The sequence below is a fragment of the Rhodofomes roseus genome (genome assembly GCF_022264815.1).
Source record: "Rhodofomes roseus strain CIRM-BRFM 1785 chromosome Unknown C8Q71scaffold_8, whole genome shotgun sequence".
NCBI lineage: Eukaryota > Fungi > Basidiomycota > Agaricomycetes > Polyporales > Fomitopsidaceae > Rhodofomes > Rhodofomes roseus.
Genome location: NW_025952964.1, coordinates 1,410,398 through 1,436,984, shown reverse-complemented (window position 1 = coordinate 1,436,984; position 26,587 = coordinate 1,410,398). Strand labels below are relative to the sequence as shown.

The 26,587-nt window shown below is 55.4% G+C and overlaps 7 protein-coding genes across 7 annotated transcripts; 3 read left to right on the top strand and 4 right to left on the bottom strand.

Moving 5' to 3' along the window:
* Positions 1 to 2,844: 2,844 nt before the first annotated feature.
* Positions 2,845 to 7,619, top strand: C8Q71DRAFT_796359 (glycosyl transferase family group 2-domain-containing protein; the record flags this gene model as incomplete). The annotated part of the gene is made up of 10 exons (XM_047925675.1): positions 2,845 to 3,095; positions 3,253 to 3,361; positions 4,663 to 4,825; positions 4,859 to 4,906; positions 5,037 to 5,360; positions 5,415 to 5,703; positions 5,759 to 5,852; positions 5,903 to 7,176; positions 7,231 to 7,528; positions 7,581 to 7,619. The coding sequence occupies 10 exons, from the start codon at positions 2,845 to 2,847 to the stop codon at positions 7,617 to 7,619; spliced, it is 2,889 nt and encodes a 962-aa protein (XP_047780055.1).
* Positions 7,620 to 8,266: 647 nt separating this feature from the next.
* On the bottom strand, positions 8,267 to 9,698 carry C8Q71DRAFT_796358 (uncharacterized protein; the record flags this gene model as incomplete). The annotated part of the gene is made up of 8 exons (XM_047925674.1): positions 8,267 to 8,455; positions 8,477 to 8,591; positions 8,653 to 8,693; positions 8,745 to 8,769; positions 8,958 to 9,066; positions 9,122 to 9,200; positions 9,261 to 9,416; positions 9,474 to 9,698. The coding sequence occupies 8 exons, from the start codon at positions 9,696 to 9,698 to the stop codon at positions 8,267 to 8,269; spliced, it is 939 nt and encodes a 312-aa protein (XP_047780054.1).
* Positions 9,699 to 10,889: 1,191 nt separating this feature from the next.
* On the bottom strand, positions 10,890 to 12,277 carry C8Q71DRAFT_796357 (uncharacterized protein; the record flags this gene model as incomplete). Its single annotated transcript, XM_047925673.1, has 6 exons — positions 10,890 to 11,018; positions 11,074 to 11,208; positions 11,276 to 11,415; positions 11,470 to 11,730; positions 11,782 to 11,950; positions 12,008 to 12,277. 6 exons carry the CDS (start codon positions 12,275 to 12,277, stop codon positions 10,890 to 10,892), a joined length of 1,104 nt encoding a protein of 367 aa, XP_047780053.1.
* Positions 12,278 to 13,060: 783 nt separating this feature from the next.
* Positions 13,061 to 15,637, bottom strand: C8Q71DRAFT_857183 (uncharacterized protein; the record flags this gene model as incomplete). The annotated part of the gene is made up of 6 exons (XM_047927381.1): positions 13,061 to 13,112; positions 13,169 to 13,577; positions 13,628 to 13,918; positions 13,972 to 15,238; positions 15,359 to 15,508; positions 15,566 to 15,637. 6 exons carry the CDS (start codon positions 15,635 to 15,637, stop codon positions 13,061 to 13,063), a joined length of 2,241 nt encoding a protein of 746 aa, XP_047780052.1.
* Positions 15,638 to 16,696: 1,059 nt separating this feature from the next.
* Positions 16,697 to 18,315, top strand: C8Q71DRAFT_706445 (uncharacterized protein; the record flags this gene model as incomplete). The annotated part of the gene is made up of 4 exons (XM_047920504.1): positions 16,697 to 16,847; positions 16,900 to 17,514; positions 17,566 to 17,788; positions 17,850 to 18,315. 4 exons carry the CDS (start codon positions 16,697 to 16,699, stop codon positions 18,313 to 18,315), a joined length of 1,455 nt encoding a protein of 484 aa, XP_047780051.1.
* A 685-nt stretch (positions 18,316 to 19,000) lies between these two features.
* On the bottom strand, positions 19,001 to 20,341 carry C8Q71DRAFT_572756 (uncharacterized protein). The gene is made up of 3 exons (XM_047919449.1): positions 20,273 to 20,341; positions 20,075 to 20,201; positions 19,001 to 20,013 (listed from the first exon to the last, which is right to left on the bottom strand). The coding sequence occupies exons 2-3, from the start codon at positions 20,137 to 20,139 to the stop codon at positions 19,179 to 19,181; spliced, it is 900 nt and encodes a 299-aa protein (XP_047780050.1). The 5' UTR covers positions 20,140 to 20,201; positions 20,273 to 20,341; the 3' UTR covers positions 19,001 to 19,178.
* Positions 20,342 to 23,311: 2,970 nt separating this feature from the next.
* Positions 23,312 to 26,287, top strand: C8Q71DRAFT_755558 (DUF1929-domain-containing protein). Its single transcript, XM_047923558.1, has 3 exons — positions 23,312 to 23,632; positions 23,682 to 24,348; positions 24,402 to 26,287. Exons 1-3 carry the CDS (start codon positions 23,507 to 23,509, stop codon positions 25,922 to 25,924), a joined length of 2,316 nt encoding a protein of 771 aa, XP_047780049.1. The 5' UTR covers positions 23,312 to 23,506; the 3' UTR covers positions 25,925 to 26,287.
* Positions 26,288 to 26,587: the final 300 nt, after the last annotated feature.

Sequence of the window (26,587 nt, the reverse complement as noted above, 5' to 3'; positions counted from 1 at the left end):
TCGTAGCTTTTGGCATACAGGCAAGCAACAGGCAAGCCATGGAACTCATATACAAGCACTTATATCGACGTCACCGCAACAACCCATCGCATTGACGACGTTAATCAAAGCAAATGAGACGGCGCAAGACAAGCGGGAGATAGTGTACAACGCCATGCCATTCGTGGGGAATATCACTACCTGCGGATGCGCAGCGTCGATCCAACGTATACATAGGTTCCCCCGACCTATGGCGCCGTGGCCTACGTTTGCACCCATCAGCGTCTGGTAGGTTATTGAAACATCTACTTACCACTTGACTCTGCATTCTGACTCCAGAGGAACCTCCAGTCCGTTGTGGCGACATTTGTGCGCTGGCTACGGGGACGCTCTCCGACGTCGTTATCATTACGTCCTCACCTGGTCAACACCGGCTGGAACCTCCATGGACCTCAATGCAGTGCCGACTCACTCGCAGGCATCTTGATCAATTTTTGACTTCGATCGGTGAACGAGCTGGATGTACCAGGTGAGGATGTCAATATCATGCTGGTGCTGCGTGGACTCACCTCCGCGTGCAGTGGACATGAAGCCAACACAAGTCAACACCGTGTGGGCTGTCGACATGAGAGTGATGATCAGCACAGTCCTGGTTCCGTTACCTGCGCACATATGGACTATGTCAACAGCAGCCCTATCCATGCTGCGTAGATAAGTCGTGTGCTCGTATTTTTGCCGTCGGTACGCAGATCCCATTGACTGTGCTCATACGCTCGGCAGATGTGACTTGCCGCACACGAAGGCGTCGTTCTCCGTGAGGCTGTGCTCCCGTTCCTATAACTCATGCAACCTGTCAGTGTTAGGGTGGAGAAGGGTGGAGACCTCGTGCCACTCCAAATGAGAAGCTGGCCATTGTGTCGCTGCGTCAATACCCGCTCTTCACGAACTCTGTACGCATTCCTTCCTCGGAGCCCGTGGGGCATATCATACCTTATAACCTTGTCTTCGTGTATTTATAGGTAAGTGCCCTACCAGAGCGATCGCGTGTCGTTTACACGCAGGCTTCGCCGGCGGACCAGTGCTGTATTGGATTCATTGATCATTCATATTGCGAGAACGTCTGAGAACGTCCGGCCGGTGACACATGCGAACTTGAAGAAGTAGCACGGCGCGGCGAAGCAGAAGTATGTTGCACGGCGAAGCAGAAGCGGTAAGCTGAATTGCCAGGGTTGTCAGTCCGGTTCCTTCTTGTCGGCAAGGCGGAAACTTCGCACCCTCGAAGGCAGCCAGGACAGATAAGTAGTTCTCTGCGAAGCTGCTCTGCGCGGCGGGGTCCAGAAGGGTGCAGCACTGAGCACAGCTCGGGATGGAGGACACGGTCGAGGCCGGCGGGCATCTCATCAGATCTCTTGCTACGGAGATCAAAATGATCGGTGATCACCGTCACAGTTCCAGACCCCCCAGGCGCGCTAGCCTCGAAGCAGCATCACGGCACAGCGCTTCCTCGGTCCCGCCCCGGCGCGTTCCCACCGTCCCCCGGGCTGGCCGCCGCAGTCGCCGGGGTCTCGGGCGTCTTCGTTGCCTGAACGGGAGCGCGTGCCTGCTGCAGCGTACCACTGCCAGTAGAACGTCCGAGATGTGACGTCGGACGTGACGACTGCGCTTGCTGTAAATTTCTACCGGGTGTGTTGCGTTCGTGTGTGGAGCGGGATCCAGGGCCATAATACGTGTGGTTTCTAGGATACGAGAGGGGGATGACCTACGAAAGGCCCGAGTCGAACTTCGAGCGGAGAGGAATTGGAACGTGGGCGCTAAGGCGAACAAGTGTCAAGGTGAGCGTGTGGCGCGTTTACGAGGATTATACGCGCCAGGTGGCTGTATATCTTCGGCCGAACAGGGATTATTTATCGCGACAGGTTCGTGTCTACGGAATGCAGGACACGAAGTGGGTTCTCTCCCTGGAACGCACACGATTCGTCTGCTAGAAGAGGCGGGGAAACGTCGAGACGTCGTTCCGAAGCCCAACTCGGGCTCAGTGAGATAGGCCTTGCACAGCTATTCCGTTTCCTTTGACATATCGTATTGTATCGCGCGGACTCGGGTGTAGTTACATACAGAGTGTTCTTGGCGTGCAGATAGAGTGGATGTAACCTTCGATGCTTCACAAGACGATGTCCTCGCTCGCTCAGGTGGTATGCAACCCGCGATACGAGCCCAGAGAGGTAACCCCGCACATGCAGGTGTGATTACGTCGGCGACGTTGGATCGCCACATCATCGGCAGACGCGTACCTGAGTGAACCTGCCAGTTGTGTGACGGGTTTCGCAGCGTATCCGGGCGACGAAATGATGCGTTGGTAATTGCGGAATTACGGGATGACAAGATTGAGAGGCTGCGCAATGCTGCGTTGTCCAAGGCAACGATCTCGCCGGCGTGCCTCTGGGTGTGCAGCCGTCGGTGTCGCCGCCCTCCTTCCCCAACCTCGAGGACACGGCGGGGGGGCGAGACATGTCAAACCACCCACCGGGAGGCAGGAGGCTGTGGCGGCGCCTCGAGCCGGCAGCGGCCGGGGGCGCCCGGGCGATAAGGCCGGTATGTAGGCCGCTAGGCGGGGGACCGGCCCAAAAATAGGGAAAGGGCCGGGACTGGCGCCGCGGGAAATAAGGGAGCAGACATGCGGTAGAGCCCCACCGACCGTTCGCCGGACGTGCGAACACCTGCCTCTCTTTCTTTCATTCGCTTGCTCCTCTCCTCCGTCCTCGTCTCCCCCTCCCCGCCCTCGCGTTCGGCGACCCGCCTTCCCCTCTTTATCCGACCCCGTCGTCAGCCTGTATCATCGCCCCGCCGCCCGCAAGAGCAGCCGCGATGGATTACGACCGCTACGACGCTTTCCTCCACCACATCTTCAAGCAGACGCAGGGCGACGCGTGGTTCCGCCCCAACGAAGACAACCTATCTGCCGGCGTCGCACTTCGTGTCGACAATGGCCCCGAGTTCCGTGTCTTCCCTTACGAGAACCTCGCGCTCGAGCCCTTCGAGGCGGCCGTCTCTGCGTTGAACCCGGCCGTCGCCATCAAGGTCCGCAGTGCAGCAGTACACGCAGCGTTGGCTGAAGTGTGAGTGCCTCTCATACGTGGTCTAGCTCTGCGTCGTGCGGCGGGTGTGAGGTGCCGGCGTGTTGCATGGCCTTATCGCTTCACCACCCGCCCACTAGCCAGCCAGAGCAAGCGCGCCCTGCGGTGTACTCAGACTAACTGTATCTTTGCTTTGCAGTGGCCCGGATGACAGGTCAATCTATGTCGACGCAAATACGCGTATCCAAATCATCGAGACGATGATGGACCTTCCCACCGCGGACAAGGAGCAGAACGCGGCATTCATCGTGAGTCTCTTTTTCCGTCCCCGGGCGTTTGTCTGGTGGTTTCTTGTTCTCCACTCCCTTGCGTTGTGTTCCGTCTGCTTTCCTTACGGTTCCTGCTGGCTGTATGCGCCTGGTTTCTGCTTTGCGTTTCCGAAAGAAGAGAGGGATATATGCGACCCTGGCGACCTTGGAGGTTGGATCCACGTGACGGATCAGGACAGACCAGGTCTGGCGGCAGCTGGGCGCGGCGATGCTCCATTAAGACGGGTCCAGTCTTGGGACGGCGTCGCGAGACGCATATGCGTTGCTCTGGACATCGGGGATGTTAGCTTGGGCCACAAGTGCCGCTCACGTTCATTAGAGTTCGATGGGGTACACCGTTGACAGATTGCGAGGGCACTGTCGCGACAGAACATGTGGGGCTGTCTGGGCAGTTGTGTCCACGCCATTTTCGCATACAGCTTCCGTATGCGTAAATGGCGTCGTCAGTCATCAGATGTGCATAAGCGCTTCGTTACGCCCTTGACCCCACCTCTACATGCGAGATTTGTCCCTAGGGACGCTCACCGACGGCATCCTCTTGTGCTGTACAGGTGAACTTGACCTGATATGCCGCATGTTGTTGAGCCTTAGGGCACAACACTGCGGCGTTTCACCGTCACCCGAGATCACCTTGTACACCCCTCATCATACGACTTGAAATATCTAGTGCTCCTCCCATTTGACCTCGCGGCATGGGCTTTTCTGGGTTCAGTCCGCACGGTTGACACGAGACACTTCCACGTTAATGGCGGCACCGTGTCAGACGCGCCGCTCGTCGTGTGGCGATTGGGCTTGTGACCGCGACGCGGATGTGATCGCTGCCACGATCGATCGCGGAAGCCGGGTGCACATAACCCAGACTGTTCGGAGCGGGCCCTTTGAGATCTCTCTTTTGAATGACCCGGTCGTCTTGCTGTATGCCGTCTGCATTGGCTTTGTTGCATTGACCTCGGAAGTTGTCGGCGCTTTTTTGTTTGAAGACAATGCATATACGAGTCTCTGTTCTGGTTTGTACGGAACGAACATCCATATATGTGGACTTTCTTAGGGTTTAAATACCCACTCAAACGGATCTATTTTGTTGTCCCACGCTGGGAATAGTCCTTGCAGCAAAGGCTTTGGCGGGTGATGTTCGTCCTGGGTGCATAGCCAGTACTCGGGCCGACCCACCTGTGGTGTATTCACCACACCACGAGCCTTTTTTTCCTAGACATAACCCCTTCTCGATTTTTGCCTGCATGGTTACAGAGGATGATGCTGACCGATATTTTCATCTGCAGCGTGACGAGCGAGTACTTGTTGTATGGTCGGATTCCATCGACGACATCATTCCGACATGCCACGACTTTGAGGAGCGCCTCATCAAGCTGCTCTGGCGATCACGACCAAATGCTGTGGGTAGCCACGCTGCGAGCTCAAGCAGTCATCCTGCGAGTATCAATGGTGAGTGAACGACCGTTATCGCGTGAGGGCTAGTTAGTTTCGTAGGAGGATGTCTCGTGCATTTGACTATCGGGACCTTTGGTAGGTAGTAGTTATCTTTGCATTTGACACTACTGTACTTGGAGGGCCGTTTCTGCTTCGTAGACCCTCTGACATGTGTTGTGGCTGGGTTTGTCTGGGCCACTATGCTGATGCTGCTTTCTCTACGTAGGCTCTGTATCTGGTAACTCACTCTACCGCTCAGGCCGTTCAAGCAGTCAACTGCCAGCAGCACCGGGCACGCCCGGCATCCCTGGCACCCCGCGCGGTATGGGCCGCATGAGTCTGCTCATGGGCAAGGACGACCTCGAGAAGGGCGGTGACGTCGAAGAGAACGTCGTCAAGACAAAGACCGTGCGGACATGGTACGGCAAGAAGAAGACGATTATCCTCGAGGGCCCGGACATGAGCGAGGTCGACAATGCGCTCCCTGGGAAGCGGCCTGCGCTGCTGTACGCGCCTCTCTACAATGGTCTTGCGGCCGGTCTCTCTGTCTGTGAGTAGACGAAGTTTGATGTCTGGATGGGATTGACTGACGCGCGGGCTGTAGACTTCATTGGCAATGGTCTCAAGACGTTGCTCAACGAGTGGCAGCTCGACAATAACTTTATCCGGTTTGCACTCGTCGCGACGATGCCGTTCCTCTACTGCGTCTCGCTCTTCTTCGCCCTCCAGATCATCCAGAACGTGTCTATGGCTATCGGACCCATCGCGCAGTACCACGAGAATTCGAAGTACTACTCAGCACTCAAGCCGCGGCCGAACAAGATCGTGGACAACGACCTGCCGCACATCACGATCCAGATGCCGGTGTACAAGGAGTCTTTGGAAACTGTCTTGTGAGTTCCCACCTAGGTTTGTCAACGCTGTGCGGTGGTTGACCGGTGATGCCAGGGCGCCATCTATCGAGTCCATCAAGAAGGCAATGCAGACGTATGCCCGGCAGGGTGGTACGTCCACGATTTTCATCAACGACGACGGTCTCAGGGTGAGTTCCGACTGCTGTCGTGTTCGGAGATGGGACTCACGCTGTGACAGTTGCTCTCGGTCGAGGAGCGTGACGCGCGTATCGCGTTCTACGCCAACCACGGCATTGGCTGGGTGGCGCGGGCGAAGCACGACGACGCGCCGGATGGGTTCAAGCGTGCCGGACGTTTCAAGAAGGCGTCAAACATGAACTACGGTCTGAAGCTGTCGCTCATCGCTGAGAAGCATCTCGAGAAGCTGCTCACGGAGGAGAAGGAGCGCGGCCCGCGCAAGAGCGACTCGCTCGGCCACGATGGCGAGCAGCGCTACGGGATGCAGTACCAGCACCGGGACGGCGGCAACGCGAGCGTCGTCAACTTTGGCAGCGACGACGAGAAGGTGAACACCGAGGACTGGGAGCTCGAGGAGCGCGCGCTCCAGTTGGCTATTGACGAGGTGTATGAGTTAAGCGGCCGCAAGTTCCGTCCCTGGGCTGCTAACGGCCGCGCGTGCCGTGTCGGTGAAATCGTTCTCATCGTCGACTCCGACACTATCGTGCCCGAGGACTGCTTCCGGGATGCCGCGCGCGAGATGGCCGAGTGCCCCGAGGTCGGGGTCATCCAGCACGAGTCGGACGTCATGCAGGTCGCGCACCATTACTTCGAGAACGGCATTGCGTACTTCACCCGGCGTATCAACAAGTGTATCTCGTACGCGTGCGCGAACGGCGAGGTCGCGCCGTTCGTTGGCCACAACGCGTTCCTGCGCTGGAGGGCCGTCCAGGACGCAGCGTTCATCGACCCCGCCGACGGCGAGGAGAAGATCTGGTCCGAGACGAACGTGTCGGAAGACTTCGACATGGCGATGCGGCTCCAGAAGCGCGGCTTCATCATCCGGTGGGCGACGTACTCCCTCGGCGGCTTCAAGGAGGGTGTGTCCCTGACGTGCGACGACGAGCTGAACCGGTGGCAGAAGTACGCGTACGGCTGTAACGAGCTGTTGTTCAACCCGATCGTCCAGTGGTGGCGCAAGGGCCCGATCTCGAAGGAGATCCACTCGTTCCTGTGGTCGTCCGCGCCGCTGCACTACAAGTTCTCGATGATGGCGTACATGTTCTCGTACTACGGTATTGCTTGCTCGATCACCATCGGTGTCATCAACTACGTCCTCCTCGGCTTCGAGCTCCCCGTCGACGGCTTCTACATGCACTCGTTTGAGATCTGGCTTGCGACGACGGTCGTGTTCATCGGTTCCGGCAACGTCGGCTACACCCTTCTGCAGTACCGTCTCGGTGAGGAGCCTCTCATCAAGTCCTTCCTCATCAACGTCATGTGGGTTCCGTACTTGTGAGTGACTCTCTTCCATGACATTGCGGCCGTCGGCTGACTCATTGCGCGCAGCTTCTTCTTCTTCGGTGGTCTATCGATCCCCGTCAGCCAGGCAATTCTCGCCCATCTATTCTCATACAACATGACGTGGGGTGCGACGAAGAAGGAGGTTGAGCGGTCGAACTTTTTCGAGGAGATCCCGAAGATCCTTAAGAGGTTCTGGGTGCCGTGGGCGATTTGTATCCTGCTCACGGCGGCGATCATCATCCTGTCGACATCGCTGGTGCCTTTCCAGTGGCGCATCGACGGATCGTCGTGGGCCGTCATCTTCCCGTTGGCGATCCAGATCGGATGCCACATACTCTACCCGGTGAGTCGTCTTGCGCCGTCCGCTGAATGCGATGCTCATGGCATCGTCACAGATCGTGCTGAACCCATGGCTGATGGTGTTCTCGTACTAATCGTCTGCTTTCACGCTCACGTCCGCTCACGCCTCCTCTGTCTGCGCTCTCCTGACGAAGTTATTCGCTGTTCATATACCACCGGCCATGTTATCATCTTGGACACGGACACTTGCCTGCCCTCGTGGTTCATCATCCCGACCCTTTTGTGTACGTTGATATCGTACCGTCCACTCGTTTGACTGTCCCGGCCGGGTGTCGCGCTCGGTGCTCGCTCTCGTCATTTTGTTTCCCGCAGTGCATTGTCTGTCCACACCAATTGCTTATTATCTAGCGCATATTAGTGCACACCTCGGCATGTTGTCTCGAGTAGTGCGTTTACAAATCGTGTACTTAACGGACCATAAAACTCTGTCTCCCTGCTACCTACTCGTCTCTCTGTCCCTCTCGATACATGCACGAATAGACTCTCAGCTATCTAACTGCAATTGCTGCGTCGGTTGCGCTCAATCCGCTGGGACATTGGTGCTGACTGGTACCTGTGCACGTATCTACGTGCTGAACGTCAGAATGTGCTTGGCCTGTCATCCTTGCAGCGGGCACTGCCTTGCAGATGGCTTTACATGCGCATAGGCGTCAACATTAACGTCCGGAGCTAAAGTATGACAACTGCAGTAGGGTATCGAGATGTGACAACTGGGATGTAGCTACGAAGGCCCAGACAGGTCGACCACACTGCTTGGTGCGAACTTGATCGAGTGGTCGGAGTCATACTCGTTATCCCGGTGTACGACGCGTGAGATGTTCACCGCAACGCGTGGTGGTCCATAGGCGTTCTGTCTGCTATCTCGTGTTGCTGACAAGTCCAGGGATTCGTCGTAGCTACTGTTCGCGCGCTGTTCCCATCCCAGGCCGACCCGAACGTGGATGAGCATGAAGGTGATGCCGGCTACCGCACAGTACGTCTCGCTTGCAAAGTACTGCAGGTTAGACCGGATGCGGTAGGCCACGAAGAAGAGGATTGTCCAAACGCTATACCAGCGTGACGGATGAGGCACGGGCAGTCAAAATTGAGACATGGTAGAGTACGCACGTATAAAGAGCGGCACTCTCAATCAGGATCCCTACGACGCCCTGTGGCGACGTGAGTTCAGATGTTACGCGGATGGATAGTGCATGACGCACCATAAGACTAGAGCCACCAAACCTCCTCACTCGTCTGTTAGCATGCCAGATTCGCCACGCAATAGTAGCTTGAAGGGGCGTTCTCAGTCACGCGAGGGATTACTGGAAGATATGAAAAGGGACTCTACCTGTGCTGTAAACATTCGTGCTGAATAGTGTATCGATCGCGGCATCAACAAGAAATTGCGCATGCGAGTCATATACGTCACTCACCATAACGTGAAAACGCAGTTAGCTGAAATCCAGCGACCCGTCGCGGATGCGAAGATGTCCTCATTGGGCTTCGACAGAGCAGATGCATAAATACTGCCGATTGCGCAGACTTGGAAACGAGCATCACTAACCACACGACGAAATTTCAAAGCATAGTTGCGTACCTACTAACCCAATGAGAGTGGAGAGAGGGAAGATAGTGACGGCGATATTGTATGCCCAAACCAGCCATAGCCGGTAAATCTGTCATTCGCGCTTCCCGTCCGTGACTTTCCCATGAAGTGAAAGATTCTGTAGGCTCACGATCATTGCATCGCCGATGATGAGTGAGATCATGAGCAACGTGTTCTGGGTCACCTCAGTCGGCTTAGAAGGGATGGCGTAGTAGACCGTCGGCTGCGTTCCACCCTCGTAAAGCATAAATCCAGCAAAGAGTCGATAGACGGCCACAATCCAATGCTGTAAAAACCATAACCGACGTCAGAGGATTATCAGCGGACATAAAGTGAAACTTACCGCTGTATTTATGACGAAAATGAACACCGCCGCCACCGACATAGGTGTCATATAAGCTACACGCCGTTTTCCTCTGACGTTGAGTGCTGCATTGACCATGTCCTCTCGCCGACGTGCCAGGATGTACAATGAGATGATAGACAGCACGAAGAAGATGCCGTACAAGAGACTCTCGATGCACACCGTCGCCAGGATGACGGACAACATCGGTATGACTGCTGCCATGGCGGACCGTCAACAGGAGGGAGCAGATGCCAGAGGAATTCGCACATAGTGCCAGCTGCGCATGCCCGAGCATTCTCATATAAGGCATACACTGTACGCGGTCGCACGAGAAGCACCGCCGCAGTGCAATAGACCTTGACCCCATCGATTTCGAAGCATCTTGACCGCGTAAGCGTCGTAGCCCAGTCGATACTCCGACAAACCGAAATCTGAATGAGCGGCTGATTCATGTGAGTTTCTGCAGTCCTGCGATGCTAGGAAGACGCATCCAGGACGAAGCCTTCTTTTTCCTCGCAGGACGACCAGATAACGCTTTATTCACACAGTCAATAGATTTACTACCAGAAAAGAGATACTCTACACTCACAGCAGCCTTTGCATACTTGTCAGGTCAAGCGATTGACTTGAGGGCTTCCTGTGGCGTGCCAGGTTACTGGCTCCGAAGGGAACCTTGACCAGTGAGAGAAACGCGTTTGGACAGTACAAGGCAAACCTCATGGTGCGTTCACAGGGTTGCTGTATCCGCGGAGGAATCGTGGAAATCACGGGATAATACTGGTCTAATTGAGGATTATCCTTACATCCAGGACATCCTAGAATACCAACAAAGTCCATAAGCAATCCCATGTATTACGTTGCAGATCTCACCATCCTGAGATCCCATTCCGTATGCTCAGGCCTACGCAAGCCCCAGAACTGCGATCCGGAGCCGAGAGTCGCATGAAGTGAATTTGAAGACGGCTATGTCGATCTCTGGTAAGTAGCCGGTCGGTCAGAGGGATTAGGCTGCAGTTGTGTGCGAATGGATGACAGCCGAAGCACGGTGAGAAGGGCGCACTGGCAAGTCGTGCTGCTATACGGGGGCTCTCAGACTGGCCATCCGGTGTCGCAAGCCGTCATATGACTAATGCGTAATAGTAATACGAGAAGTACGTTTGCCACGCATTGTGACATTGCCTGAACTGACAGCAGCCTAGTGGAGGGATATCTGGTCAATAATGCCTTTATTTGCACCGCTGCGGAATTCTTCTGACCTAAGCTCGACAACCCTCTTGGTCCCTCGGCCACACTGAAACGAAGCACGCTGTAGCCATTGCTTCGTATCCCTACGAACCTCGGCAGTATCATCGCGCTATACACACCGAAGTCGAGATGCATCCTGTCTACTTAATACCTGCCACGCAAGTTCAATCAAAGCTTGGCAAACGCATCCTCAGCAAATGGGTAGTCGATGTAGCCAGCAGGCCCAGGGACGTAGTAGGTATCACGATTACCCTGGTTGAGTGGCAGGTTCCTTGCGATGCGGAGTGGCAAATCGGGCTGAAGGTGTGTCGGTTGTCAGCCCCGAGTCCTAGTACGGCAGAGACGCACTCACATTCGAGATGTACAGTCTACCAAAGGCAATGAGGTCATCATTGCTTTCCGCGAACTCGAAGGCACTATCTCTCGTATGACCACCTGCGCTGATGAATGGTCGAGGGTTCCAGATCGATCGCAAGAAGTCATTAGACTGGATACGCAAGTGCGTCGAGGCCCTATTAGAAATACGGATTGTACATCTACTCGATGTGACGCACCTCTCCAGGTTGAACTTCACGAGACTTGAACCCGCTGACGCGCGGCTCGACGACGTGGATATAAGCGAGGTCTGGGTACTTCTGCGCAAGCTGGGACACGAAATACGCAAACGTAGGCTTCGGATCGTCCATGCGCATATCTAAAAGCGGCGCCAGGGTCAGTGAAGCAGTCTCGTGCGACATAACTCACGCACCCTGGACATCGCCCCATGGACTCAGCCGGATGGCGGTCTTCTCGGCGCCAATCGCCTTCGAGACGCTCTCGATGACTTCGAGCGGGAAGCGGCAACGGTTTTCGATGGACCCGCCATACTCATCCGTTCGCTTGTTACTGACATCTTGTAGGAACTGATCGATGAAGTAGCCATTAGCACCGTGGAGCTCGATTCCGTCGAAGCCGGCGCGGACTGCATTCACAGCCGCCTTCGTGTAGGCTTCGACATATTCTTTTAGCTCTGTTTGGGATGTGTGAGTTATCATGATGGAGCACAAACGATTCTCATCACCTTGAGTAGTCACAGCTCGCGGTGTTCTAGTAGCGGTTGACAGCTTGACATCCGATGCGCTGACATAGGGAAGCCCTTCAGCATCTAGGACTTCGGGGTTCGCACCGCGACCCAACGCCCAAAGCTGGCAAAAGATTCGGGAACCCTTCTCGTGCACAGCGTCCGTGATCTGTTCAGCATGTGAGTGAGATTCATCAGTCAAGTAACATGCAGCGTTTGGGCCCACCGGTTTCCATGCGTTGACTTGAGCGTCATTCCAGATCCCGGGTACACTGTTGAGTCCGCCAGCAAAGGGAGAGATGAATGTAGCCTCGGTAATGAGGAGTGTGCCAGGAACGACTGCACGTTGGGCGTAATACTCGGTTGCGTACTCGCTCGGGACGTGCTCCTTGTTCGCGCGAAATCGTGTGAGAGGCGCCAGTACAATGCGATGCGACAAGGCATGTTTCCCAACGATCACAGGTTGAAAGAGTTTGGGTATGACTGATGCAGACATGGTTTGAGTGCTTCGAGGACGAGTACAGCGTTGACGGCAAATATGTTCGTCTTTATATGTTCCGGCCAGAATGGTATATCCGGACATTGACCGGCTTCTTCGCTCAAAAGGACTCGTGGGCCCGGAACGGCCAAGCATACAGGCTTACCAATCGTAGTCTGGACGCCGCACACCTTATGTCGACATTCTGTCTATCGCGAACTTACCTTCCAAGTATGGTGGTCTGAGGTAAGTAGTATGTCGCGCGGGTTGCGCGGGACCTGTCAGCTTTCAATATTTCAACTCGGGCAGAAGCCGACTAGGCCGCACCAATACTTACCTGAAGTGGTCTACTGCGAAATCGCATGCGTCCGATGTAACAAAAAAGTATAGCAGACGGACTCACGTCAATTACATATGTATGATCCTACGTCCTGCGGGCCATGGCCATCTTCCGATTCGATTGCAATCGCGGGCGGCCTTTGTCATCGAAATTGGGACGCATACAGCATTCCCGATCATCTCGGATTTTTGTCAATTCTTTTAAGGGCTGCCAAGTGAAGCGACCTGCATCTTCTCCCAGCAGGTCCTCTACCACTGGTACATGGATCGCCGTGGCGAAGGCTGGCAGTTGCTGAAGCCCTTGACAGTGACAAGAGAATCTCTACTCGGACTGTACTGTACCCGCCGAAGATTATATCGCTTGTGAGTCACAGCATGATCTGCTTTCGGTCGCCACCCAATATGAGTAGGATTGTTCTGATCAGCATCGCTACGAGCTCACATTGATTATCCATAATTGACTCATGCAGCAGTGACAGATATACCGACTTCGTTCTCTGTATCAGTGTCTTTGCTGCCAGCAGATGGGTCAGCGTGTGAGGGTATGGTGAGTGTAGTGACGTGACGCACAGAATCGTGTCCATAACGCCATGTAGCTGTGCTAAGCTCTCCCGGAGCATCTTCGCCTCTGCTAAAGCTGCCGGCCAGCCCTTTGTGCAGGTCGCCACGCAGGCATCCAGCTTTGCGAGGTCTGACCGACTGAGCAGTTGGGCCTGCTTCCGAGCCATGACCTGATACACGGAAATAATACCTCGCAAGTATTCGAACATTCCGTATCTATCCAAATCGCGGATCGAGTCGATGAAGTCGTGGAGGGCATCGAGTAAAGGTTGAGATACTTCCGCCAGCTCGCGGTCCGAGTCAAGCTTATGCAGAGAGGTCTCGATCGCAGTGCAAAGGCACAACGTATTCTGGGAGCGTATGTCGTTGTGGTGTTCTTTGGAAAGTTTGCGCAGACAAGCTATTAGGTCGAGTACAGCTACCGAACGGTCAGCGCGATGTAGCAGAATTTTCGAATGAGCGACTTACACCCTGTATCTAGGCTCAGGTCAGCCGCAACTCTTGCAGCGAGCCATATCAGGGTCGTGCGGGTACCGGACGAAATAGCCGTGACACCCCCGAGCAGATGGCAAAGACGAGAGACGACATGAGAGGATTCGTCGGTTAGAGGAGACTGTCGGTTGTCGAGAACGGTTCCAATCAGTCGCAGCAGCCCACGCTCTGCCTGAAGATGTTGGAAGCCGCCACCCGATGCATCGTCTTGCAACAACTGTTCTAATCGGTCCATGGCCTTGGTGCCCAAGACAGTCTGTTGGCTGACTACAAGACCCATAAGCGCAATGCCAAATAGATCACACTAACACTAGACGTACCGGGCATCGCCTTGATCTTGGACCTGTAGCGGACCGAGTGTTGGGCGATCACTTCCACGGGGTCGTCTTCACGTGCATTAGATGCTCGGTAATTCGTGTTCTCGTCACAGTACCAGTCAATGAGACGAACGATGACCCGAGATTGAGAGCGGGGTAGTGCAGCGAGAAGCGCTTGCAGTATCGCCAACATCCGCGACATTTCCTGCGCTTGTTTCGCTCGGTTCGGCCGGAGTTCCCCGGCGACCTTCATGAGCATGTCCAAGGTTAAGTCGGCCATGGCAGCCACTGAGCCACTGTCCATCTCATCCTTGAACCAAGACATGATTGGTATGCCCAGTGAATCGCCAGGGACGTTGGAATCCGGGTAGGCGACGTGCGCTCTAGACTGCACTAGCCGATAGAACTCCTGAATAGACGCATCGAAGTCGCTATGTGTCGAGTCGACCGACTGGAATGCAGGGACAATGACAGTTTGGAGGAAGTCGTCGTCTCGAACTAATTGATCCGCCGCTACAAGCACAGTCACTGTCTCCACGACAGACGCAGATGTCTGTTCCCGAGCCTCCGAACGCAGCAGGTTGTTCTCGCGATCCAGCCAGTCCCGCGTTGTGACGACGGTCCTCCATAGACGCAGCATGAAGTGCCTGCGTGTCTCGAATAATCGTCTTCGGAGTGTTCCATCGAAGCAAGTGAGCCGGTGGAGTACCAAAAATATCCACCACGCCTGTGGTGACTTGTATGGACAGTCGGGCGCGAATGTCGGGATGATTGCGGCCAGGACGGAGAGCACTATGAGCACAGACACTGGGACCATGACGATGATAGCGACAACCGTATTCAACGTCCATAGGAGCACGACGACGCCGACCAAGAAGAGCAATAGTGCAAGCTGGAGGAGGATCGGCAGCATGGCGACAATGGCGGACACTCGCCACCTTCGCAGGCCCCGATGTCGGAGGTGCCATATCCGGGTGCGCTGTCGCGCGGTAGTGCTGTCCGGAGGGACGTACGACACGAGCCATTGTTTCACGCTGATACCGACGGATGCTGCACCCAGGCTCAATACAAGGGCAAGGAACCAAACGGTGTTGATGACAATCGTCGATATCGCGACGGGCGGTTTCGACGGCGCTGCGAGAGTCGACAAGAAAACGGGGATTGTCGTGTCTGAGGAAAGTTGCAACATCACTTGAGTGCCCTGCGTGTTCTGCAGCGCTGCGTAGTATTGGACGTTGAATGCAGTAAGAACTGCCGAGAACAGACCTGCCTACAGATCATATCAGCATCGCGAGTAAACACGATTTGAGATCAGTGATGTTAGCACTCCTTGACGCATGCGAGTAGTCCAGGCACGAACGAATGCAGGGCGACAATTAAATCAACTCACAAAGACGAGGAGCGCATCGATCTGTCCATTCCATTTCGTTATTGTTGCTTGCTCGCGCTTCCAAACTTTCTCTGCGCACGTCCTCCAAGCACTATTCTTTGTGGGACTCTGCTCTTCCACTGACTCATATGAGGGGACAGTATCTTCTCTCTGCGATATATGAGTACATAGGACGATCGTTAAGGCTAACCACAGCGGCTACCGTACCTCGGGTTCTCTGGTCAATGTGGGATCTTCCTGGAATATTTTCTCTGTGATAGGACCGCCGGTCGTGTCCATATCGACAGAGTGAGATCTGGTTCAAGGATCGTTGCCCGGCACGTCGCCTGTGATCTAGTGCAGGTTTCTAGTCGCTGGAGTACCGGTCGGGAGGATTGAAACCGCGGGGGCTACTCGATCCGAATCAGGGACTTGGAGGCTGGAACTGTATCGACTCTATTGTATCGACTCTGGATCCGAGATTCAGATCTAGAGGGACCCGGAGTAGGCTGGATTTACCCTCAACGCTGAAGTGAGTGTGATCCAAGTAGAGGACAGACCTTGAAACGGCTGATTCGTGCTGGTATGGCAACATTGGTGCACGAAGCTATCTAGCTACGCATTTGCCATTGAGTTCGCATCAATGACCTGTCATTACTAACGAGTGCAGCACGTGTAGAAGAAACGTCGCGAGGCTGTGCGTGAGTGCTTTACCCTCGTCCTCTTTTCGCTCCGGCCTTGCAGTGTGCTGAGTGTTCAAAGTGATCGCAAAATTGATGGTGAGCTGCAGAGGCAGCCGCAGAGGGCGGTCACTCCGAGTCCGACTCACTGGTCGACGTGTTGCCAAATCCGGCATGTCCTGCAGAACAAATAGATGCAAACAATCGTCACGCTTCGTATGGCTGCCAGTCTGAGTACCACTGAGTGACTCCCGTCTAGACTCCCTTGATCGTTCAGTTGTGAAGTGCAAGCCACTTGTTGCTTATGTTCACACAAGGGTCGCTGGACTTTCGACAGGGCGGGCGATCTGCCAACAAGCAGAGGTTCACAATCCACCGTGTGACACACGTCGAGTCTGAATACCGAACATTCAAATATTCAGCTCCCAGACTTCCTCACTATGTTTGGTGATTCGCGATCCGATATGAATTAATCTCAAGTCTACAGACATGCTGTTCGGACAAGCTGTACGTGTCGGGTGTCTCAGGCAGAAACTCGGGATAAGGGCCCCGCCTGACGTCAACGTGAACTCAGATTCTATGAATCATCTCCAGCGGTACGGTATATAGCCATATTTGCACGAACACTGTTTGCTGACTCGAGCGACCATCGTTCGTTTTTCTCTAGTGACAGCTGGCAATGTCTACCTCCCGGTACATCCCTCACTCCAACAAACCGCCCTCCGACTTGGGGGTAGTCCAAGAAGACATCCAAGATGCATTAGCCTCACACGTGAGACGTGTCCACAGGCATACGGCTGCTCGCAATGGTGTATATATTGGGTCCGCCGGTACGTATCTAATGTATCAAATTGACCAGGTCTACCACCTTATGATCTCTAGGTGTCTACGTTATGGACAAGAGCGTGGCGGGATTCATCCCATCAGACCTGCCAACGTCGTCCATTACTCTTCTGATGTCCAAGCAATTGTCAATTCCACCCTCGGGCTCTCGGGCCTCGTTTTTGGAGACCAGCGTCGGCCCAGCAACCCTCATCCTCAAGGAGAGGATTTGGGTGGGCTCTGATGCGCGCAGCGCTAGCGTCAGCAAGTCCGATCTGCAGAAGCTCGAGGAGTTCTGGCAACCCTGCGCTCAGCTGCTTGAGTCGGCCATACAAGTTTCGGTCAGCGAGGAGATTGACGATGATGGCTGCGAAGTCCTCTATGGACGCGCAGGGCTACTATATGCCCTACTCTTGCTTCGCACAGCACTCGCGTCTCTTCGCGACGGAGGCATGTCTATCAGCCAGACAGAGGACCCAGCCGTTCGTGCAGTTACATCGCTCTGCTCCGATGCGAACGTGCAAGCACTTGTGGACGATATCATGAAGCGCGGAAAAATCGGGGCTCGCGAGTATCAGGAAGAACTCGCCAGTCTTCGAGATGAGCGTGACAAAGTCCCTCCCCTCATGTGGAGATGGCATGTATCTCGCTACCTTGGCGGGGCGCATGGTGTTGGTGAGTCACACAACCAAATCAGGAGCATTGATGTTTATCGCGCCGATACAGTCGGCATCCTACACATGCTCGTCATGGCGCCATCAAACATAACCACAACTTACTGGCCAGATATCGTCGGAATGGTAGAATGGCTGCTCGCCATCCAGGAGCCACTTGGCAACTGGCCGTCGAAGGCCGGAAGACATCTGTACTACGTCGCCGGCGGTACGGCGACAAGTCAAGAGGCGAAGCGTGTGAGTGTCGGGAAGGATAACCAGCACGAACTATTGCAGTGCGTCCTGCTAGCTTGCCGTGGCGATGTCCCCGGGTGACTCACTCGCGTTCTCACGTAGATGGTGCCATGGCGCCCCTGGGGTGCTGATCCTCCTGTCCGCGTTCCTCAACCGAACCGCACAGTCCTCTTCCCTCACCATCACATCGTCCCTCCGCGATCGGACCATTGCGGCAATGCAGCGCGGGGGAGAACTCGTTTACACCCACGGGCTTCTCCGTAAGGGCGTCGGACTCTGTCACGGCGTCGCCGGCAGCGTTTATGCCCTCCTCGCTGTCTCAGACGCGCTCGACTCAAGAGAGAACACTTACTGGCTCTTGCGCGCGGTGCACCTTGCTCACCTGGCTACGGAGTACGGAGCGCTCGAGAGGAAGGGCGAGACGCGCGTGCCCGACGAGCCGTACAGCCTGTATGAGGGCATCGCAGGCATGTGCTGCGCATGGGCAGAGGTGCTGGTGAGGCTCGGTGTGCCGAGCCGGGGAGTTGAGAAGAGGAAGTCGGGCATGCCGGGTTACGACGACTTGTGAACGCGAGTGATGACAAGGGTTACAAGAAGACATCTAACGATTGTACAGTATGTGGCTGAATGACACTGATTCAACCAGTGTCCGTCGAGGAAGTGATAGTCTGGCTGATGCATTGGTGTCGGCACATACTCTTGACTGGGTATGGATGTGGAGGTGCATTCGCAAGCTTCCATCGCGGTGTCACTGTCTTATAGAGGACGACGAAGCGGTGAGTACTAGGTACATTGCTTTGTTAAGTGAGTCGCTCATGTTCAGCCCAACAGCGAGGGATATCTCACAACAGTCGCCCTCTACGGACAACCCAAAATCCATTGTGCTCCTGAGCGGCCGCTTTGTAGTATTGCAGGTGAGGTATAGGGGCGATGACGACATATGTCTTTGTTTATATCATATGCCGATCGTCTGTAGGCCTTTGTTCGTGGCCACTCCGGCCGGAACTGGTGGCAGTCGCTTTGTTTGGTCCTGGTTCGACTCTTTCATAAGAGCAGCTCCGCGCACTGCCCCCTAAATTCAACCACACTCGTGCTCTCTCCCTATCATCCGCACTCCTGTTGACTACTCTTCACCTGACGCAATAGAACATCACCAACATGCTCGCTACCTTCTCGCCTTATACCTCTCCGTACCTCGACTATCGTTCGTCTTCATCATCGAGTAGCCGGCCTGTGTCTTTTTCCGGGGCGTTTTCGGCCACGACCTACTATACGTAAGTCGAATCACCAACAGAGTTCCAGTGAACCTGGTGATGTGCTGACGCGCCGTCGCCCTAGCCTTGATCCCGCGAGGTCGTCTCGAAGGTACGGCCACGCGAGCCTGTTGACTCTGGGTAGATGGTGCGCCTTGGACTTGTAGTTTAGGTGGATTCACGCTGACCATTGCGGCCCAGGCAAGACGCATTTCCTCGCGGAGGGCCCGGCGATGCGCCTAGACAACAGCAGCAACCGGAAGACTCGCCATCCTCTGTAGCACGACCCACTGGCTACGCAACGTCCGCGAAGGTGGCTGAGGACGTAGCCTCGCGAACTAGGTAATTGGCCAGCCATATGAGGAAGGTACGGCCATGGCTGACGATTGTCCGCGCACTGCAGAGCTCCGAACGACGTCGATTCGGTTTTCGCTGGGATTTCTTCTGGAAGGGCGCCTCCCTCCGGGACGCCGGATGCTACCCCTGAGGTCAAGGTTGACGCAAGCGCGCCTTGCTCAGATGAAGGCCGGCCGCTAACGCAGAGCTCGCCGTCCCCAAAGGCCGCAAAACGCGCCGCACGACCCAGGTGAGTAGTACGTATAGACGTAGTGGCCACACGGTAGTGTCGGCTACCGACCTCCGCGCCAATGTACTTGGCTGTTGCTGACTTGCCACATAGACGATTGCGCCCAGTGCCACTGCGATCACAACAAAAGCCCGAGGCCCAACGTCGGTCGACGCGTACATCCAGATACCCTAATAAGCGTTCGGAACCGGAAGTCCCCGCGCCACTGAGTCCATCGCCACCCGCGAAGAATACCCGGCTGCAGAAACGGCGTAGGCTGAACCCCGATGTTGACGGTGAACGCTTCGATGCACCGGATGCGTCGACGAGTATTAGAGCTGGTAGTCCCTCTACCAGCTCTAATACTCCCCGTCGAAAACCATTGTCGAGCGTCCAGACTTGACGATATACCAAAGCATGTCTACCTGATACCTGGACATATCGGACACTGTAGAGGTCGCCGTCAGTTTGCGCGTCCACAGGTGTGAGACCAAGGACTGTGTACATACCTGCCAGGGATGGACTTGAACTGTGGGTGCGATGGATACGATATAGCTGATGTTTGCTGGAGCATACCCTGCGTGTGTAGAACGTACGATAGTGGACGAGCAGCGGTGTTGAGCGGCTTGTACCTGGCTTGGGCTTTGCGCTCAGTACCCTCTCCCTTTATACCCCGATACCTGTACCGCCACTACCCGCTGACTCACAATGTAATCAGTACACCGCATGGCAATCGATGAATGGAAGGAACTCTGGAATGAGTGGACAATGCAGACGTTGATCGTGATTAGCACTCTGCGGCGAAGGCGGTCCGGGATGCCTCTTCAGGGCACAAAGGGCTACAAAGGGCTACAAAGAGCCGGACAAGGCCAGACATGCATGGACAACCATCGCACGGCGCTGTCACTGCGGACAAACCCCTTTGTTTGGCGTCGGATTAGTCTCAGATCATCGTTAGAATGAGTATATCATCTCGAAATCCGAACATGAATTATTATCGGTGACCGAACATTGAAAGGCACGGCTCCTCATTGGCTGCCTTTCAATGTTCGGTCCAGGAAAATAGATAATATTCGGATTTCGAGATGATATACACGTTCTGACAATGTTCTGACGATGTAAGCGCTCCGTGCAACCTGCTTTGTCCGCAGTGTGTGTGGCAATCACGGGTGACAGAGTGCTCCAGGCGGGTCAAGCGCATCCCAAGTTGTAGAGTAAGACTTGTTTGTTTGTTTGTAAATCCCGTTTATTGTCGCGTTAGAGCGAAGCCCTATGTAGACATGAGCTGTCGGGGTACTGTACTAGTATGGTAGGTCAGGACGTAGGGTCGGCTGGAACATTGACTCGGTGTACCTCCGAAGAGGTCACTTCGCCGGGAGAGTAAGACTTCGCGGGCATCTAGGTACGTAGTCATGGTTCAGAGTATCCGCACGTTACACATTTATGTCCGAGTCGAGAATACAATCCTGGACGCTCGAGAACTCACTGGCACATCTGTGTTGGCGACTAAGTTACTTGTATCACAGGCTAATAAGTAGACGGAAGTTGATGCCGTAGCGAACGCTTCCATGATTAGACAACGTCGTCATCTGGAGGCTGCAATCACTGGTGACGTGAGTAGTCGTTCTGTTCCATAATTAGAAGTGTGGCCGACCGAAACGCGTCGGTGGCGCGCTCGATCGATCTCAGATCGCGTTCTGCGCATACGCACAGGCGCACTCGCGACTTGCGCCTTCGCGTCATGACGCAATATTCATTCCCCGACAACGTGCGCATATATAAGGGTCGCATCCCTTCGTCCATCTTCTTTCCCTACCACCATGAACTCTCTGCTCCGAGTTGCCGCGCCGATCCCCGACTCGTTGGCCGCAATGTCCGGGTTAAAAGCTGGTGAGGGACTATATGCGTCCATGTCGGCACAGTACACGCCTCATTTTCGACCTCGTATCACGTCCGTTAGCTTTTCGGGCACCATCCAAACATCAGTATGCGCATATAGGGCCACTAACGAACCTCCGGTGCCCCGTCGTCGTGTCGCGTAGAAGGCTACGGAAAAATGGGGCTCGACCACAACGACCCATACGGATGATGTTGACTGAGCATCGGGCAGCGTGTCAGCAATGATCCTACTCGCGTTACGGCAAGAGCGAGGCCACGGACCTTCTGTGATATCCTCGACATCACCCTTGTCACCGAAACACTGGGCAAAGCGCCATCCGCCTGAGCCTGACGCCACCTGGTGCGTCGTATGGCGTCGCTCGGAGGCTAGTGGGTGTGGGTGAGTAGATGACGCACTCGACATCGACAGATGGTCTGAAGCCCCGGCAGGCTATGGCCCGCTATGCGCGAATCTATGATTATGTCTGGAGGTTCGTGCCCCTCGTGTGGCGCCATCTCAAATGGGAATCGAAGGCTGTCGCCAAATAACCAGGTCAGGACAACGCGGCATCACGCTCTCCAGGTGACCGGGACAGACACACAGCAGACGCGCAAGACTTGTACGGCCAAAAGGACCGAAACGTCGTCAAGCCCAAGCGCACAGGGAATACAAATTATTCAAGGCATTGCAGCGCGTGCGTTTGCATCTTCCCCAATTGATCATGCTCGTCGATGCATCGCCGCACGCAGGATTTTCCAGTGGGTTACAGGAGTCAACCTCGACTTAAACCGAGAATCGAGATGCCAGATATGTCGCGCACCTTGACAACACACCATAGCTGCAGGTAGATCGCTGGCAAGGCCTGGTATCGATCATTGGCATACCAGACTGGTGCCGTCGACAACGTCAATAAACAGTCGAGATCGCAACGAAACCTGGCCCGGGCTTGGTCGTGACGCGTGAAGGCACGGAAACGAAGCCTGTCGGATGTCCAGCCCCGCGTATAAACCCTTGTGCATCTAATAAGGTTCGTAGATTGATTGAACGCCCGTTTGGCCAACGTTTGGCCAGACGATATCCTCAAGGAGAGAGGAAGGCAGATTCATCAAAATCAGCGAATACCATTCGGACGCCGCATGACAAAGACGACGTGCTCCGGACGCAAGTCTCCCAATGCCATGGCCGTACATTCGTCGTTGCGCAATGTCAACGAACTTGCGGGGCCCAGAGACTCATGCGTGTACCGCTTGACGGTTTGTCAGAACACGACTCCAAAATAGACATAGCCTCAAGGACAGTCCTTCTGGCATGCCGATCGGCACCAGGTAATGACAGCGAACTCTGTCACAGTAGACGCTCGTTACATAGGGTGAGTGCAAAATTCCTATACACACGCACAGCATGACAGACAAACATACCGCACCAGGCATGTCAACGTTGACGTTGGTTGAACGTTGAGGACACGCAAGGTCGATGGTCCTGCAGTATGACCCCAGGGTGGGTACGCGGAACATCATGCCACAAAATCCTGGTGAGCCTCTGTGTGCCTGGCGGCATTTGCGCCGAGGAAGGTCGATTTGTCGGATCCAAGAATAGCTTGCTTGGGTTTTGCTGGCGGAGTATTACCACTGTGAAGACAACCGGGCGCCGTAGAGACACAGAAGCGGATCAGCCAGAAGAGCACAGAAAATCGCCTCAGATGTTCGTTCTGGAGAAGCGACGGATGCGTTGGTCGAAAGGCAGTCGAGAGATGTCGAGGCAGCTCTCGGAAGGCTGAGGCGTCGGCGAGGCCTCACCGCCACGGCGGAACGGGAGGTCCAAGAAACAACACTTGATCAGGAAACCGAACGACCGGAAGGCACCGCGTGGCCGGCGCTATTTGCGACAGGCGGCAAATCAATAAGTCACGCAGCGTCCTTCCCCTTCTCAACCACCTCCTCCTCGCGTCCTCTACACTCCTTTCTCCTCGCTATCCGGACGTTCTTCCCTTCTCTAGTCCATAACTACGCCATAATTGCTTTGTTCGCTACGCACCGACGCGCACGACTCGAAACTTTTCAACATGCTCCCTCGCCAGCTCTCGCTGCTGGCCCTGGCGCTCGCGGCGGCTGCACCGGCTGCCCTGGCTCAGACTCACACACCCGGTTCGTTCGAGGATGGAGGCAGCACGCTCGTCAGCGCGATGATGGTGAGTGTGTCCGGCTCCGTCATGCGAGTGTGTGTTGATGGTCGCTCAGATGTTCATCGGCAACGACGAAGTCGTCTACATCCTCGACAAGGCGGAGGGCAACGCAGCTCAGATTGACGGGCACGCTGCCTGGGGCGCTGCGTACAACATTGCGGGCCGTACGTCACAGACGATGAGTGTGATCACGAATACGTTCTGCGCGTCAGGCATGCACCTACCGAACGGGTCGTACGTGACGTTCGGCGGTAACGGGGCGGCGGGCCCTGGCGGAAACATGGGCGACGTGCTCGCGCCGGGCGGCTACTCGGCGACATACGACACGACGTACGGCGACTACTCTGGGTCGACGTCGATCCGTATCCTCAACCCGTGCAAGTGGGACGAGATCTCGTCAAATGCGGATTGCCAATGGTTTGACAACGCGACGCTGCTGCACATGCAGAAGCAGCGGTGGTACTCTGCGGCGGAGCCGCTCGGCGACGGGTCGATTGCGATCATTGGTGGGTTCGTCGAGGGTGGCTACATCAACAGGAACTGGCCCAACAAGGATCCGGCGACGGAGGGCGGTGCGGCTGAGCCGACGTACGAGTTCTATCCGAGCAAGGGCGATGCGACGGTCATGAACTTCATGATCAAGACGTCCGGCCTGAACTCGTACGCACACACGTATCTGATGCCGTCTGGGAAGATGTTCGTGCAAGCGAACCTGTCCACTAGTGAGTTTTATGGCTGTTCTGATGACGATTGGTTGCTAAATGTAGATGATCAGTGCTGTGGGATTGGCAGAACAACCAGGAGACGGAGTTGCCCGCCATGCCGGACGGTATTATCCGGGTGTATCCCGCCTCCGGCGCTACTGCGATGATGCCGCTGACGCCTGCGAACGACTACTCGCCCAGTGTCTTGTTCTGCGGTGGTTCGGACATGCCCGACTACTACTGGGGCAACTACTCGTGGCCGTTCTACAACACGTGGACGTATGCCGCGTCGGCGAAGTGCCACTACATTACGCCTGAGCCGACGGACGGCTCTGACCCGCAGTACGTGGAGACGGACGATATGCCGAAGGGCCGGACGATGGGTCAGTTCGTCCACCTTCCCAATGGCAAGATGCTTGTCGTGAACGGTGGTTCGATGGGTACGGCGGGTTTCTCGAAGCAGACGCTCTACGTCACCTCTCTGGCGGATATGCCGTACGACCAATCGCTTGCTGCAGATCCCGTCGGCCAGCCTGCCATCTACGACCCCAATGCGTCCTCCGGTTCTCACTGGTCGACAGAAGGCCTGAACACCTCGAGCATTGCTCGTTTGTACCACTCTTCGGCCATCCTGCTGCCCGATGCTTCAGTTCTCATCGCCGGGTCTAACCCCAATCTCGATGTCAATATGACCGCCATCTACCCTACGACGTATGATGCCGAGGTCTTCTACCCACCGTACTTCTCCGCGACCACTCGCCCATCTCCGCAGAACGTACCGAGCACGCTCAGCTATGGTGGTGACTACTTTAACGTCTTACTCCCCGCATCATCGTACTCTGGCTCCGCCAACGACGCCGCCGACAACACCACCGTCTGGATCATCCGTACGGGATGGACCACGCACGCCATGAACATGGGTCAGCGCTCCATGCAGCTGAACAACACCTACACCGTCAACAGCAACGGTTCCATCACCCTGCACGTCTCCCAGCTCCCACCGAACCCGAACCTCTTCCAGCCCGGCCCCGCCATGCTCTTCGTCACCATGTCTGGTGTCCCGAGCAATGCCACCTTCGTCCTCATTGGTAGCGGCGACTTTGGTGACCAGCCTACGTCCGCCGCATCCGCTCTTCCCGCTAAGGTCCAACTCGACAATGTGAGCGGTTCTGCCCCCAGTGGTTCTGGCGGTAGCTCTTCCTCCACGAGCTCTTCAGGCGACTCGTCGTCGTCTGGGAGTACCTCACACACTGGCGCCATTATCGGTGGTATCGTTGGGGCCGTCGCGCTCGTCGGTATCCTGGGTGCTGCCTTTGGTGTCTATATCGCACGCCAGAGGCGCGCCGCATCGCAAGCGAAGCCAGCCTCGATGTACGCCATGTCCTCTGTTGGGGGCGCTGGTGCGCTCGGCAGGCGTGACGTGCGCAATTCCGACTCAAGCGCGTTTGTGCCGCTGCAGCACGAGAACAAGAGCATGTGGGATGCATCAGGGAACGCGAGCAACTTCAGCTTGTCACCCTATCATGACGAGCCGCGGATGGGCGGGCCCAGCGGGGAATTTGATCCTTACTACCAGAACGCGCCTCGTCGGTGAACGGAGTACAGTAACGACCGGACTCAGTCTTTTTATACATTCCTCTTAGCGTGCCTCGCCTCTCCATGAGGGCCGATCGCTCGTTGGGCTTGTGTGAGTGCTCATAGGTTCGTGTGAATGCATAGATTTTCCATTCCCGCTTTGTCTCTAATCGTTATACCCTTCCCCATGCCGCATGCTTCTTGTACCCGTCCGGTCCCAACAGTGATATCACTTTCAACTGGTACGGACATTTACGACACGCGTCTCTCCCTCGTACTGTGGCACTACCGTGTCACTTGGACTCTTTCCCGAGCTTGATTGGACTTGGCAGTATGTAGGTATACGAATCAGCGGAAGTGCAAAGCCCATTCATGTCGTGGACAGACTGCGTGGATACAGTGGATGCACTGCAATCTTGCCATTTGGGGATGCAGCATGACAGACAGGTAGGTCTCAATCGCAGCAACAATTGACTTACACGAGGAGCCTACATCTAGAGCGGGTGTTTTCTTCGGAGCTGTAGGCGAGTACATCTCACATTTGGTTGGCCCGTGGATGGCTAATATCGTCTGTCAGGTGTCGTGCTCATGGACAACAAGGTGTACAGCCTGGTACCATCCAGCACCCCTCTGGTCGAGTTTCCCGTCGTTGGCTACCCTGGTGCTCTCCGCCCCCGAAGCA